The sequence below is a fragment of the Grus americana genome, chromosome 3 (genome assembly GCF_028858705.1).
Source record: "Grus americana isolate bGruAme1 chromosome 3, bGruAme1.mat, whole genome shotgun sequence".
NCBI classification, from domain to species: domain Eukaryota; kingdom Metazoa; phylum Chordata; class Aves; order Gruiformes; family Gruidae; genus Grus; species Grus americana.
The window spans coordinates 22,345,807-22,361,949 of record NC_072854.1 but is presented as its reverse complement, the minus strand read 5'-3'; the positions used below and the strand labels follow the sequence as shown (position 1 = coordinate 22,361,949).

The 16,143-nt window shown below is 39.7% G+C and overlaps 1 protein-coding gene across 1 annotated transcript in view; it reads left to right on the top strand.

Annotated features, from left to right (window-relative positions):
• TDRP (testis development related protein) overlaps nucleotides 1-8,534 on the top strand; it is a 29,250-nt gene extending 20,716 nt beyond the window's left edge. Inside the window, exons 3-4 of the mRNA XM_054818887.1 lie at nucleotides 1,138-1,241; nucleotides 3,511-8,534. Of these exons, the coding sequence (XP_054674862.1) occupies nucleotides 1,138-1,241; nucleotides 3,511-3,856 (450 nt within the window). The 3' untranslated portion in view covers nucleotides 3,857-8,534. The remainder of the gene's footprint in view (nucleotides 1-1,137; nucleotides 1,242-3,510) is intronic.
• The last annotated feature ends 7,609 nt before the right edge of the window (nucleotides 8,535-16,143 follow it).

Genomic DNA, 16,143 nt, shown 5'->3' with positions numbered 1-16,143 from the left:
TTTTATTCCTGTAAATGGTAGAGGTTGTGGGTTTCTGAAAGGTAAGGAGTTGGCGGTACCAGTATTTTGCTGTCTGGTGTTTGTGCTCAATTTGTAGGTGATGTTTCACATGTTTTAAGGCCTGGATGTACCAGTTATAAATTGTAATCAATTAAAACTGAAATGTCAAATTGATACTAATTTGCACCGATGAGTTCTACAAAATGAAGCATAATAATAGGTGATGAATTAGCCTTCACTCGTGTTGACAACCACAGTTTTGTTTTGATCGTTTATTATACGTCGTAATGTATTGTTGTATTTTTTAATGTAATCAAGTAACTGATAGACTGTCACTCTGTCACTCTTCATAGACTCTGCCAGAAAGAACAGCAACGTTTTATTCTGTGCTCAGCACACATGCGTGCATTTCTGTCCCTAAGCATGCTATCAAAATAAAAATAACCAATACCTATTTTTTTCAATCAAACCTTTAATAATGCTGAAAAAATAATTTATGCTCCATGTTTAATGGTCACAGTAGATTTAGAGCGCACACTGTAGTGCACCACTACCATATGTTACGTTGCACTGGTGAGCCAATGCTCTTACCCTTTTTGCTTGCAGGGCCACAAGAAGTAATTTCGGTGAGTTAAAAATAGGAACAATGAATGCAAAGCAGGTTAAATCTAAAGAGTTTCACAGTAAAGTTGGCTGTCCTGTCTCTTGCGGCCCCTTCTAGCAATGCCTGTTGGTTTCATTTCTGTCTACTGAAGCCCTTAGACTGTTCCCTAAGCTGTCTACATTCCCTTCCTACTGTGATACACTAAAATGGAGCCAGCAGCTCCTGCCTGCAGAAGAGCATCCAGGAGCCCGGCTGTACTCACTAACATCACTTGCCAGCCTCTGCAAACTGGCAAGTTTTTGTACTCTTTGCTCAGCAGGAAAGAGCTCCTTCTGCAGTAACCCAACCTGTTCTCTTTCAAAACATGGCCATCCTCCGCAGGCTGTGTGGAGCCGCTGCGCTCCCAGCTGCACGGCGCAGGAGAGGTAGGGCTCTTGCTGCCTGTCGGGCACCCAGAGCCAGCGCTGGCAGCCACACGCTCTGCTTCTAAGTTCGTAGTTCACATTTATGAGGATGTTTGCTTCTCTGTATAGGTTCAAGGTGCAAGTTTCCGGGGTTGGAAGGAAGTGACATCTATGTTCAATAAAGATGATGAACAGCAATTGCTAGCAGGATGCAAGTCTCCAAAATCCAAAGGGTGAGTAAAACCAGTTGGTCTATCTGCTATTAAAACACACAAACTGGAACAGAAAATCGCTGTGCAAAGTAGTGAAGGTAGATGCTGAGAGAGAAGCCCTGGAAGTTAAATCACAGAGACAGGTTTATGTACATTTCAAAATTATGTATATGTTAGGTTTACAATGAATAAGGCATGCTGTATTAGGAAGGGATGGATGTTGTTGATAACCTTTTTAGGTCTGTCAGGAAGAAAAGGGAATTTAGCTGCATAGTAATTTTTTACTGTAGAAAAGGAGTAAAGGTTTCTGAGTAAAAGGGTCATTCCCACCCTCCCCCTTTCCTCTTAAGGATTAATTATGGCTGAGTTTACAAATTCCATTTTTTACGTGCTTTACTTTCTCTATTGAAGTCTTGTCTGCACCTGACAAGGTTAAGTGGAGTAGCTGTACCAGGATATGCAGATCTTCCCTGTTGGAGCTAGGGTGTTTACTTGGAACAGTTCTGCTGCTGGTATGGTTAGAGCTGTTCTCTGAACAGAACAGACCTCCATCCAGGACAGACTATTTTGCTGTTACAAGTATATGTACCTTTTACCTAACTACTTCGGTTACAAACAGGAAAAAACATGCCACCTATCTGCATGTATCTGCTATATAGCTGTTCCAGCTAATATTAGCTTTGATAAGACCTCCTGTAGTATGTTTTGTTTCCAGTTAACTTTGAAATATCTATATTTTGGTATGCAAGTATATATATGTGCATGTATGGGGGGTGTGTGTGTGTGTGTATATATATATATATATTAAAAAAAAAAAAACAATTTGGAATATAAATACATATATTTCCATTTCAGCCTGTTCAATAAAACTTCCCAAAAGTCCCCAGCTACTGTCCCTGTACCATGTTGTGGATGTTATTAAGATTCTAGGTTGCTTCAAGGATCCTTTGCAATTGATGCTGAATATAAGAATCAAGTACCCAGTGAAGAGAGCAGAAGTATGAAAACCGAGTTACCACAAAGGCAGAAAGCTATTTTAGCATTACTGTGTAAACTGTCTATATTTTAAGTTTGGGTTAATTTTAAGGATATTTCCCTATAGCAGTATGCCACAATTTATAGCAGTATGCCACAAACTTTACTTTTAAAGAAAAATGCAACTTTTCAAGGGCACTGCTCATGAGATATGAGAAAACTGTTCTGAGTCTGTGACTGGCTTTAGCAAGATGAAAATTCTGAAAAATCTAATTATAAATTCAAAATTCAGCAAAGGAAAAGTAATTTTAAAGGTTGGTTCAGTTGCTTCTATTTAAATGATGGTGTCAAGCTTTCATTAATGGGAAAAAAGCTCTTTTAATAGAAATACTAAAAAAAAAATCAATGGTGGTTTTATTTGTGGCTAAGGAATTTGTATGCTACTAGCAGATAATACTTTCAATTTGCTATTTAGCTCATTGAACCCTGAAGTTGGTGTGTTTTGCCACTGATATTCAGCCTTTTCTTGTGGTCCATTATTTGATTGCACACATAACCCTGCATAAACATTTGACATTTTCTATTTTAAATACTCCACACTGCAAATATGAAATAATTCAGATTGAAAGTTCTTAATGGGATAAGAAATGTAATAATATGAGTAGCCTTTCAAATGCCTCTTTGAGAGAGAAAACACAACCAAGGTTGTTTTTTCTTGGTTTTGGGAGGGGAATTTTGGGAGTTCTTACCAGAAATACAAACCAGCTGTTTTCAAAATATTGTGCAGATCTTTATGAAAAAAAATCTAGTGTCTTTAAAGTCCTAATACTGTGTGTGTCAACTATTTTAGGGTATGAGGTTTAACTGGCAAGGTGATGACAGGTATATGAAACTGAGGAACATAGTGATTGATTGTTAAAGCTGGTGGTAGACAAAACATTTTGATATTCCTTCTACTATCCTACCTCTGCGTTTGTTTTTCATGTTTTTTTGGTTAAAGTCCTAAATTGTTCTAATGCATGCTAATATACTTCATGCATTTCCAAAGGCAGTTCTGTGTAATTCACAGGGAGGGGGAGCGTAAGTTCTTTTGTAATAGGAAATGGCCATACTCAGTCCATTCCTGATTTATCCCTGCAAGATTCTACGAGGGTGTTTTTCCTGAAGTTGACAGTAATGGATGTGCTGTCATAGGCTGATGACTAACTAGCGTTCCTTACTATTAAAGATAATAAATAAATTGAATGTTTATTAATAACTATTACACACATTGTTAAATGAAGAAATTAATCAGCTCATCGTTCTTATTTTCTAGAACAAACCTAAAGTTAAAGGAAGAAATGAAGTCTGAAAAGAAGCCGGGTTTTTGGGACAGTTTGGTGATAAAGCAGAATGTCCAATCTAGGAAACCAGATGAGATTGAGGGATGGGAACCACCGCAGATTACTGCTGCTGACTCTACTAGTGATGCAGCAGCTACTTTAAGTGACTATACAGCCTGGTCAGGCTGGGAAGATGAAACCAAAGGCTCCACAAAATACACAAACCTGGCCAGCTCAGGAAACAGTTCCAGGTGGAGTATCAAATCAGCTGGAAAGCTGGTTAGTATTCGACGTCAAAGCAAAGGTAACCTTACTGACAACTGGGAAGAACTAGAATGATACTGGTAATGTGAAATACTTCATAGATAAGAAGAGAAAGGTTCCGTGATTTACTCGTATGTTTAAACCAAAATCAAATCTGCTCAGTATTGCACCTTTATACAGTACTTTGTTTTATTCAGATTGTTACAAATTTTTGCTCACCTGATAGTAAATTTTCTTATTACATTGTTAAATAACTATGTTTTCCACACTGAAAAAAAGTAGAGAATCTATTTTGTGCCTATATTTCACATTCAGACTCTGCAGTATGTTGGATTGTTGGTTTTACCAAAAAAAATGTAATTCCTTAGTGAATGTATACACTGGTTGTAAATTTGACTGCCTTATGTAGGAACTTCCACTAGCTTGAGGTCCTGTGTTGTTTTTTTCCCTGGTATTTGAGGGCCACTCAAAATTTTAGTTTTGATGCTGTCCCTTTTTAACTAAGAATACTGATCTGTTGCTTGCAGGGAGAATGCTTATACTTAGTAGACTGTGTTTTCCAAATCTTCAGCCTCAGCATATGCTTCAGCTTGTGCACACAAGATGCTCAACTGTCACAATGTGCTATACTCTGTATGAAATGGGAAAATACTATTCTAATGTAATTCCTTCCATCACAGGAATTCCACCAATGGTAAGGTGAAATGGGTCTTCCAGAGGTTTGGTGTTTTTTTTTTTTTTTTTATATTGAACATTGTTTGACAAAGCTAAGCTGCTCAGTTTTTAAGATGCATGTTATGCCAAAAATAAAAACGATTGAAAATTTGGAAAGCAGCAGTGAGTAGAGTATAAGATGATCTCGATATTCAGTACACGTAGTCCTGAATCTAGGGATAAGTTGCTTCTTATGGAAGGGCATATGTTTTCATTCTTAACAATAGCTGATCCTTGTTCTACAAACAGCATTTTGTTCTGTACTGTGTTGTTTCTTCCCCCCTCCCCGCCCCATAAACCGTGATTGAATTATACTCTGGCATTTCCAGGATAACTGAGTAACTGAGCCATTGCAAATATGTGCATGCACACGACATCTGAAGCATTTTTGTTATAAAGCTCTGTCTTATTAGCTACTGATGTTTTAATTTTTTGGTAAAAGAAGGTGAAGTGTTAAACTTGAGATTTGAAATGTATATAAGAATACTAAAAGTGCCTCTTTCTAGCATATTGTCTCTCATTAGCAGTGCGGCCGATGTCAGATCCAAAGTTGGTTTCCATTTTGTTTATATGACCTATAGAAATACTAATTTAACATTCATGGAAAAAATCAAACCAAAAGTTTCATAAAAAATGAACAGCAGGCCTTTTCTCTCCTGATTGTTAAACTGGTATAACAGAATCGAAAACTTGTTGACTGCCTAGCAATATGGCCAGTACAGTCGGAAGATCAAGTTAGCATTTCAGAGAAAATCAGCATTTTTACAAGAAAACATATACCTTTATATAATGGATATCTTGTAAACATATTTTTGCAAGAAGCTTATGCTGATGAAAAGGGATGCATGCAATTTTCTTCTAAGCTTGTACCTTGTTTCTGTTACTGCCACATGACTCCTTCCTTAGCTGTCTCTTTCTCCTCTCTCTTCCAATTCCTGTATGGAATTACAGTTCCTGCATAGCTCTTCTTTGGAGATTCCTGTTGAGATGTGCCTGGAGGGAAACTGTAGCAAAATGGTTTTGGTTTTTTTTCCTGTTTTAATAGGATGGTAAAAGACATTGTTCTTAAGTTTATATAAAAGAACATCAGTGTTTTGTGTGACAAAACAGGATCTTGTAGCTGGCAAATGTATTTGTAAAATTGGCATTATATATTAAAAAAAAAACCCTAATAGAGGAGAAAGGGTTAGCATTTATATCGCATTTAGTCTGTGAGTAAACTCTGTATTTGCCTTTGGCAAGTACGTATGCTGAGGTTAATTATAGGAAGAAATTAGTATTCTTGGGTAAAGTATGCTGCATTTTATAGTTTATGGAATACTCTCTAAGGCATGAGCTAGGATTTAGTTTGGTTGTTGGTGCTGACCTAAAAGAACGGGAAAAGATCTGCTAGCAGCCCTCAACATTTTGCTCTTAAAGATGGGCTGAGAACTTTTAATTTCCTTCCTGAAGAAACTGTTTATACTGTGACTAGTAAAGGTTTTGCCTTGCACATTATACTGTCAAGTGCCTGTTTCTCACCTTGATGATGTGTTTGGTGCACAGCTTAAAACAAATTGAAAAATGTTGCAGTTTAAATGTATGATAAAGAATATGCTCACAAAGCTGAAGCCTATTACAAAACAAAATTGCATCCAAGTGGGAAATTGAGACATGTAAACTTAAGGTTTAACTCCTAGAGATGAAAGTTTTGGTATGCTTTTTAAGTGATATTTCCTCAGAAATAACCGTTCTAAGGATGAACATTATTAAATTTAATATAATTTATTGTTATGCTTTAATAATGTATTTTGTCTTTTGAGAGCTCACTGGTGTGAGCTTTTCTTCTCTTATGTTTATAAATGTGTCTGAATTTTCAGAATGGGGTCCTCTTTTCTTTTACCTTCTTTAGATGCTTCACTACATTACACATTTATGGGCTTAAGCTATACACAGCTCCATATGTGGAATAAGTGTAGAATATGTCCCTTAATATTTGTTTTGAAATTGCATTTCAATCTATGTGAAATGGTTTAGAAAAAGGTAGCATTAAGATTGTATGATAAGATTGCACAAAATAAAATATAGTTTATACTGCTTTCTCGTAGCCAATCTGCATGATTGTTGGCGTGGTTTTAACGGGAATTAAAAGCTTCATGTGGCTGTAACTAGTCACTTAACTCTAAGCAAAGTTCTTTCTGAGTATTTCTATTTATTAGCATCATTTGCAAAAAGAAAAATAGTATTTTCCATATGAATAAAGATTTAGTTTGAACTGAAATGCCTTATTCTTTGATTTATTTTTTTGTCCCATTTTGTCATATGAATTTCTTTCCATCTGCGTGGCTGTTACTTGCATCACTGTAGAATATGGCCAAGGAAGTAATAGCTATGTTTGTCCAAACTCAATGACTCATGCCGTCTCAGAAGCTGCAGCATCCTAGATTTAAAGCATCACCCATTGCTTTCCTAGTGGGAAGAATTCATTGGTTTTGACAAAATGCAAATATTTTGTTCTACTGGTATTTATTGGTTTAAACATTTATTTTATTTTTTCTTTTAATTTATTGGCTGTTACGAAAGCTTGGGCAGAGCAGCATTCTTTCCCTAAAGATTTCACCAGCTACGTGTAAACTGGAGGACCTAGAATGCTTTTGCACACACTGACCCCATAACGAGGTGAGACCTGCACGTCCCAACAGCAACCAAAGTGAGATGCAGCCACTGTTACCAGCAGACGGGATATAGAAAGAGGTGTGTTGTCAGCTTCTTGTTCTTCCACTCTAGTCCGCTGCCTTGGTTTTTGTCTAAATAGACTTAGCAGGGAACATTTAGGCAAAATGTTTCTTATCAGAGTGTGTGCACTGAAACGGAAAACTTTATTCATACAAGTTACAACCTTAGGGAAAACCCTTGTATCAAGATGCCTCTGACTATAACCAGGTGGGTCAGGCCACATCTGGGCAGGGAAGGGGCGCGCAGGCACCTGCATTTCCAGACCCTGGCTATGCAAGGACCCTTTCTAAATTTTGAGCACAGCTGTTCCCACAGCCCAGGTGAATTCAGCCTGGCATCTGTCTCGATTTCCAAACCTTTCTGAAATTCTTGTTTATGAATGTCAGATGACAAAACTGTATGTCCTGTCACTGTACAGTCTGAAAAGAACACAAATGCATGTGTTATTTACCTGTTTCTTGCATATCTATCTAAACTGTTCTTGCTGAACAGGTTGGGTTTTTTTCCCTGCTAGTTGGTTTCTGATGTGGAAGTATCTAGGAAATGAAAACAGCACTGTGAAGAAGAAAAATAATTTCCTAAAAGGCTTAGTCACTGGTGAAAGTTTGCGAAGGCATATATCATTAGATATCTGTCTCTTGAAAATATCTTGTAGTGTGACTGCTTTCTACCGTACAAGACAGGGAATCTGACAGATAGGCAAAGAATCCAGTTTAGAAATTGAAGAGAGTTGCATTTATTGTAAGTGCAATCAGTGTGATAGCAGAAAAAAATACTTCTATCGTTATGAAATAATGAAGAGTATGAAAACAATCAGAAAATAGGGATATAAATAATAGAAAATGATATGAAATATGTAATAGTAAACAGTGTAAGGAGAAGATTTTTTCATATAATATTTACCAACTCTTATCACTGATATGGAATAAAGAAATACCTGCTCTGCATTTGGGAAGAAAATTTCCCTATTCTGCATCTAATATTTACTAAAAGATGCAAGAAAGCTACTGTATTCTTTTCAAGTCTGTAATAATCTGGTAAAAGCTTTGCTGTGGCACTGCAATTTTTATGCTTTCGAGACCCAAATAACACTAGTGAAAGCTTAATAACACATTTCGAACTCTGAGTTTGCTATTGCAAAAGAAAACGCGTTCTGCTCTGCGGAGAAAAATGCACAGCTGTATTTTGTAAGACCAGTTTGTCCACTACTGAAAATAATCCTGTCATATTTTCCTTTCTGGTTGCTCTAACCCCATGTACTGAGAAGACTAACTGAACAGTTGAGTTTAAGTAACTTTTCAGAGAATTAGCTGGTTTAATCATTTGAGATTGTATAGTAAACCAGCTCAGATTTGATACAGAACCATTCCTTTAAGTCAGCAATGCCTTCTGGCCTTTCTTGTACCTCTTTCCTTGAAAACCCCAAATACTGCTGTCCTGAACATCTTGTTTGTCCACGAGTCTTGTGATCCTCCACAAAATTACACTGCTAAATGCTTCTGGTGTTGGAGACACAGAGAAAATACTGTGGTGTGCGTGTTTCGGCTGGAGAAAGGAGGGGAGACTCATGCTTCCAGAGGCCAAGTACTCTACTTGGTATATTATTATTTTTTTGCTGCTAAAGCTGTCTTATGTGCAAGGTAATTAATATTAATTATTCTTTGCTTTGTTTTCTTTTTGTACTTGTCCCCTATTAGCTTTTTTTTTGGGGGGGCGGGGGTCACATATGCAAAGATCTCCTCTGTGATTAGATAAACACCTAATCTTTGCTGTTTCTCTCATGGTAAATGCCTACTTTTAGGCAGACTTGCCTTCAGTTTAATGCCTGTAAACAGTTTATCTTTTGAACATTTTGACAGTAACTTGGCAACCCCATTTGACAGGACAAAAAAAGGAAAACAAGCCAAGCATCACTTCCTTTAGGAAGTAAACTATTGTTTGATAGGATGGAGCACAAGATTTCCAGAAGTCACACTACAGATATAGTAAAGCTGCACATGGGGTTATTCTGAAAATTGGAGACTTAATGAAATACATATTTGCTCTTTTTCTTGTTTTATAAACTCGCACATCTCCTGAAGCGCGTTAACCTGTCTGTGTAGTGTGGCTGTCGCGCTGCTCCCCCACGAGAGCACGTGCGTGTCGGACCAAGCCGTTGTGGCCAAGGTGGACGGCTTGTTGGCAGCCAGCACCGTGGGGGAGGATCTGAGCTCCTGACCGCTACGCCGAGCACTGGCTGTGCTGGGGACGGGGGGAAGTGGAGGAGCAGATGTTCTGGCATCGAGGAATGAAGCACAGTATACAGAGAAGTCCAGAACATCTGAGAATGTTCCTAGGGCAGTTAGTATTTGTTATTAGGCCAGAGGTTTAGTGTTGGAGAATCAGAATTAACACACGGCTGGTCCTTTTCCTAGTGTTTTTTCGCAAGAATGGGATTTTTGGCTGTGATGATCAATTGGAAAGAATATCCCCTGTGCACAGGTACCACAAAGTAGGTTTTGGATGCCTTTAAGACTGGTGTTGCATAACTCACAGCGAGCACTTCTCCAGGTCTATTCCATACTACTAGGCCTATAAATTAGACTTGATTGGTCAAAAATGTAGAAGGTAAGTGCAGGTAGTAGAACCTTTAAGTGTAGGCTCAGAAGAAAACATGGTCAGCTTGCAGCAAGAACTTAAGTGGTGGTGGGATGAAACTATTGAAGTTTTAGTTGAACTAAACAGCTCCATCCAGTATCCCGCTACTTCAAATACTGTACTTGCAGCCTCCTCCCCTTCTCTGCTCTCTTACAGATTCTCTGACATCTCTTAAGAGCTTTTTCCATCCTTCCCTCTCTTCCCTGAGATCCCAGGTTTCAGGGTGCTACTTTCAGCCTGCTTTCTTCATCTCAAGACATTTTTCTGTCCTTGCATTTCCCTCGTACACACATATTGATAATTTCCATTTATTATTCTGGTTCCTGTTTTAATCTCGGGTATGACCTGAATTTTCTAATCCTCCAAGAAAGGCACAGGCCACATTTTCCTCCTCTTGTTTTAATTCTCAGCTCTTAAACTCACGTTGAATTTCTCTTCAGTAAGTGTGGGCTGTTTTCTGATTTGATCTGGTTTTATTTTTATTATTGACCAAGTGAACTTGCCTAACACTTTCATTAATTTAGGTTTCTGTTGCCACAGCCTTTTAGGCTATTGGTGAGGCTTGTTCTCTACATTTGTCTTTTGATTTCAGCTTTTTGGTGTCTGAAATGATTTTGATGATTCTCCATTAGTGTCAGGATATTGCCCCTCCTCCCCCCCCCCCCAGTGGATGAATTACATGCTAGAGGCTGATTTTGGGGGGGGCTTCTTGGGTTTTTTTGTTTGGTTGGGGATTTTTTGTTTGTTTTATTGCCTCTAGGCCTGTGAATCTGGTAATTTATGAAGTATTATTTGGCACTTGCCCATTTTAGAACGGGTGAGAGTGTGGTTTGAAAGCCTCACACAGCCTTAACGGGGGCAGAGACTACTTCGTGGGCCCGTCAGGAGTGCAGTTTTGGGTTGGGGGTGCTCTCCACCTCACTTGTTTAAAAGTTGTTGCATTTGGTGAAGGGTGGCTAACCAGGCAGTGGAGCAACACCGTCCTGGTTAGTGGTGGTCTTGCTTTTGCCCAGTGGCTGTTTAAATGTGGTCATGCTTCGCTGTGAAGGGAGGGGAAGGGTTGCAGCTGGAGCACGGGATCAAGCCAGGCACCATGCAGCTGAGGAAGGAAAAATAAAGGCGTTACGGGCTGGGACACACTACTGCAGGAGCTGCTGCATTATAGTCAAGTCTCTCCAGTTTTAGTGATTTATGACAATCCTGCCAAGGTATTGCTTTTAGAAATTAGCCAAGTTCTAAAGGGATACCATCGAGTTAAGAAGGGGACTACAGGTTTACAGCTTTAAAAGCCGCCAGTAGGAAAAAGTCTAAAAATAACTGCAGTGTCTGAGAGAATAACGGGGACCGAACCATGGGGAGAGGTGCTCCAGGCAAGCAGAACTTTGTTCCGTAATCTAAGCATCGTGGTGGAATGACAACTAACTTTAGCAAATGAATTATTCTTCCAGTATTATTTTGTTATAAATACTGTAGAAAACCAGATCATTCAAATGGAAAAAGCATACAAAAAATAAATAAATAAATTTAGAATTGTGGCAGCTGTTTGAGTATGCCTTGAAAACTGTTAGAAGGGCCTTCAGCTGAAGGGGCAATGACTACTACCCCTAAAGGGTGCTGTCCTGGTTTAGGCAGGAATAGAGTTAAATTTCTTCCTAGCAGCTGGTATAGTGCCATGTTTTGGATTTAGGATGAGAATAATGTTGATAACACACTGATGTTTTAGTTGTTGCCAAGCAGTCAAGGACTTTTCAGCTTCTCATACTGCCCCGCCAACGAGAAGGTGGGGGGTGCACAGGAAGCTGCGAGGGGACACAGCCAGGACAGCTGACCCAAACTGACCCAAACTTCCATACCATATGATGTCATATTCTGTGTATAACTGGGGGGGGGGGGGGGTTAGAGGAGCTCAGGAACTAGCTGAGCATTGGCTTCGGGTGGTGAGAAATTGTGCTGTGCATCACTATTTTTGTATATTCTATCATCATCATCAATCATCATCTTCCTTTTCTGTCGTGTTAAACTGTCTTTATCTCAGCCCACGAGTTTAACCTTTTTCTTTTTGAATATCTCTCCTACCCCACAGGGCAAGGGAGTGAGCAAAGGGCTGTGTCGTTGTTCTAGCTGCCACCCAGGTTAAACAATGACAGGCACAAATGAATATCATAACTAGCTAATACTTCAGTATTCTGAACTGTAATTCAACAACTATTTCCAAACATTTGATACTGTTTGCTTTATTTAATATGTTGGTATCTTTGTACTGAATTGGAAACCTGCGTTGGATATTAAGGGTCCAGGCTTACTCTGACACCCAACGTAGGGAAGGAAAGACATTCTTTTCATCAGGAGCAGTTCCTGGGAAAAGAGGAGGTGGGACTGTAGTGCCCTCTCCTAGCAACACGGGCTGGGTGTGCACGCTTGGTCGGAGGATGCCACACAGCTGGGTGGCTGCTCTCCATTTGGCTGTGACGCTTTGACCCTTTCTTTTTCGAAGCTGAGTACCTGAACACCTAGCCCCATGATTAAATACTGACTGAGGGCTGGAGAAAGTTCATTATTGCATGAGAGTGGAGCAGGTTCAGCTGAAAAGGCTGAGGAGGAATGGTTCCGTGAAAATGATCCCTAGAAATACTCATGTCTAATTTTGGTTGGATCAGCAACCTGAACTGACTGGCTGACTCTGCAACTACATCAATGCCTGCCATGGCACAGGGGAGAGCAGGGTGAACGTGACATAAGACACAACACAACCACAAATGTAGCTTTTGGGACAGGGAGTCCCCAGAATTAATATTCTAATTGTGAAGATTTGGGGTGAAATGGGAGCTCTCATAGACTTTGCAAGAGGTGAGCTCTCCTCAGCCCTTCAAAGTAAGGGTGCAGGTGACAAGCTCCCAGAAGAAGATTCATATGCTTGAATTTGCTGGAAATGAGTCTCCCTTGCTTTCTGGTCAAAAGTTAAGTGCCTGAGGCCATTTTCAGTATGTGCTGCTTGAGTTTGTGTCCTGTTTCTCTCCAGCCATTGCAGACTGACTTCTTAGGCACTGAGCTTTACCTCAGTGTGTTCTCCGAGAAGCTATGAAGTACTTGGCTTGTTAAATTTGGGTTATGGGATGCTTATCTGATGTTATCAGATGCTGAAGTATCTTATAAGGGCATGTAGTGATAGGACAAAGTGCAATGGCTTTAAACTGCAGGAGGGTAGATTTAGATTAGATACTAGGAAGAAATTCTTTACTGTGAGGGTGGTGAGGCACTGGAACAGGTTGCCCAGAGAGGTTGTGGAGGCCCCCTCCCTGGAAGTGTTCAAGGCCGGGTTGGATGGGGCTTTGGGCAACGTGGTCTAGTGGAGGGTGTCCCTGCCCATGGCAGGGGGGTTGGAACTAGATGGTCTTTGAGGTCCCTTTCAACCCAAACCATTCTGTGATTCTATGAAATACATATATATGACAAGACTTAGAGATCAAGAGTAATAGCATAAATGCAAAATTAATAATTTTTTCCTCTTATTCATTGCTTGCTTCAAGTGTATGAATTACTTTCATGCTTATTGGCTAAAAAACACACTCATATATGAGACTATTTAGCTAATATAATTCTTTCTTTGCCAGTGATGGAGTTGTAAATATGCTAATTTGAGCACCAGGCAAATCCGAAATGTTATGCTACTATTTTCCATTCCCCCCTCCTCCTTTGTGCTAGCCCACATTGCTTCTGCCTTCTAGACCACAAAGTGCCACTAGTCTTTCCATCCTATTCCTAGAAGATAGCTCTTTGAGCTAGTTTTTTTTTTTTTCTCAGAGTTCAGCTTCCTCCTTTTCCAAAAGCAAGTTTATGCAGTTACTGGGGTGGGGGGAAGCAGAGGAAAGGAAAAGAGCAGGGTTCTGCTCCGCTGCTTTTGTCAGATAAGGCTGACTCAGTGGTCTCTGAACAGATCTGTGTTTACTGTCTTAACAGTCAGAGCATTTTTCCAGAACCAGAACAATGTAATCCAATAGTTCTGGAGTCTCTCAGAGACAGGTTTTGGAGTCAGTGACTGGGGATGGGGCAACTGGAACAAAGATCCTGTTTTTCAAAATAGAAGTTTCAAGCTCCTTGTGGACTGTGGCAGAGAATGTCTTGATTGCCTTTGAATCAGTGATTTTTTTTCAGGACTGGAATTCAATAAAACCCAAATCACCTGAGACTGTGAAGTGATCACATAGGCACCACAGTTAGAAGATGGTTTCATATGACTGCTGCTGCAAAATCTATATATAAGCAGGTCCAGGTCTTGGGACAAAAGCAAGCTGTAAAGCTTTGGTAGACATTTCGAGGCACACCTTCTGCTTTAGGAAGGAGTGCCTGCCTTTCTTTGCAGAAAACAGCTGGCACACAGGAGGCCAAAGAGTGGATGGAGGTTTTACTTTAAGGCATAACCCTTCTTCTGATGGGTTACAACACTTTAGCTTACATGAGTAAGTGTGGGTGTAAAGGGCCATGAGATTAATTCAGGTTGTCAAAAAACATCCTTTACTACAGGTGAAGTATGAACAAGATCATTATCCTAAAGGTGAAGTCTTCTCTGTCTACATGAAATTTAAAAATGAAAACCAAACACCAATACCAACCCTATTGATCAAAACCACTGCCTTAGCTTTTCGCTTAGGCAACACAATTAAAATCTATGTTATGCAATGACTTCACACAATGTAGTCACTTTTAATCAAGTTCTGTTATTTGCCTTAAATATATTCATTAGAATTGAAAGAAAAGAAATTGAGTTTGAGTGGCACTCAGTCCACTTATCTGTCGTGTCCTTGGGTACAGACATTATAAGCTTTAAAGGTAATCTTCATCCTACTGAACTTTGCAGGAGTTAGAAATTACATTCCAGTGTCTTTTAAGGGGTTGGACCTGAGCCTTGCAGCTGAAAGCACAGGAATGATGTAAATGAATAGCATGATTAGCTAATACTTACTAAATATTTAACTAGCCATTGAAATGCTGCTCAGGGCAGGCATGCATATGTTTCTTCCCACTTTTCCAGGTTTAAAAAAAAAAAAAAAAAGGTTTAAAAAGCCACCTTACTGGCTTATGGACCTGGGGGTCCTGGTGGGTACCAAGCTGAACATGAGCCAGGAGCATGCCCTAGCTGGACATAACACATCCAAGGAGTGTTAGCAGCAGGGGGAGGGAAGGGAGGTGATCCCCTCTACTGGGGAAGCCTCACCTGGAGTGCTGGGTCCAGTTCTGGGCTCCTTCATACAAGAGACACGGGCATGCTAGAGAGAGGCCAGTGAAGGCCCATAAAGATGAAGGGACTGGAGAATCTCTCCTGAGGAAAGGCTGAGAGCACCTCTAGAGTAGAGGACTAAAAGCTATACAGTCCTGCTGCTTGTCATCTTCACTACTGCCACCTATCCTTCAGCCTGTCAAAGGCCTTTTGCTACAGAAGAAAGAGCAAGACAGCACATGGTGAAAGGGAAAGGAGGATTAAGCCTCACTCCTGTCCCCTGACACTTGCAAGAGAACTGAAAATTACTTATTACAGATACTGATTTTTCCAAACCTTTTTCTAACTTCTTATGAGCTGTTTTAAGTCACTTCTTTCCCTCCTCAAAATAGAGGCAAGGGCAGGTCCCTCCCAGCTCTCTTAATACCTTCCTCTGATTCTCACATGATCCGCACCTTCAGTAATGGGCAGATTCCCAGGTAATGGCATGCACCTTAAAAGCTCCCATTCTGTCTGCAGGAGGGATGGCTCCTTGCAGTCCCTGATCAGAGACCTTCAGTCAGCACAATGGGTGAAAAGCTCAGCACTGTATTAAACTAAATGCTGACTTCAGAACCTTTCTTTAAAGCACTCAAAGAAAGCAGGTAGGAATAAGAATGGCTGTCATTAGCTCCACACCTGATCATTGCCATAGCAGACACCTTAACTGAAAGAAAAAGCCCACAAAAATCTGTATTCAAAAATCTACCTATCAGTAAATTCAATGGATAAGGTTGGTATAACACTGAAATTTAAGTTAAAGCAAATAAAACTATCTCCTGAGGAAATAAATATTCTCTTCTCGTACAGCCCATTAACAGTCCAGCTATTCTATTAAAAAGTGCTAATACAACCAATTACTGAAAAGTAATGTCACTTGGACTGCTTGTATGCTTCTCATTCCATTACCAATTACTACAAAGAACAGGTTATAGAAAGATCTTATAAAACTCAAATGCATTCATCTCTATGCACAAGAGTTCTAGGAATAATAAAAACATGATTTATTACACTGTACAAAACTAGATTCAGAACAAGCAAG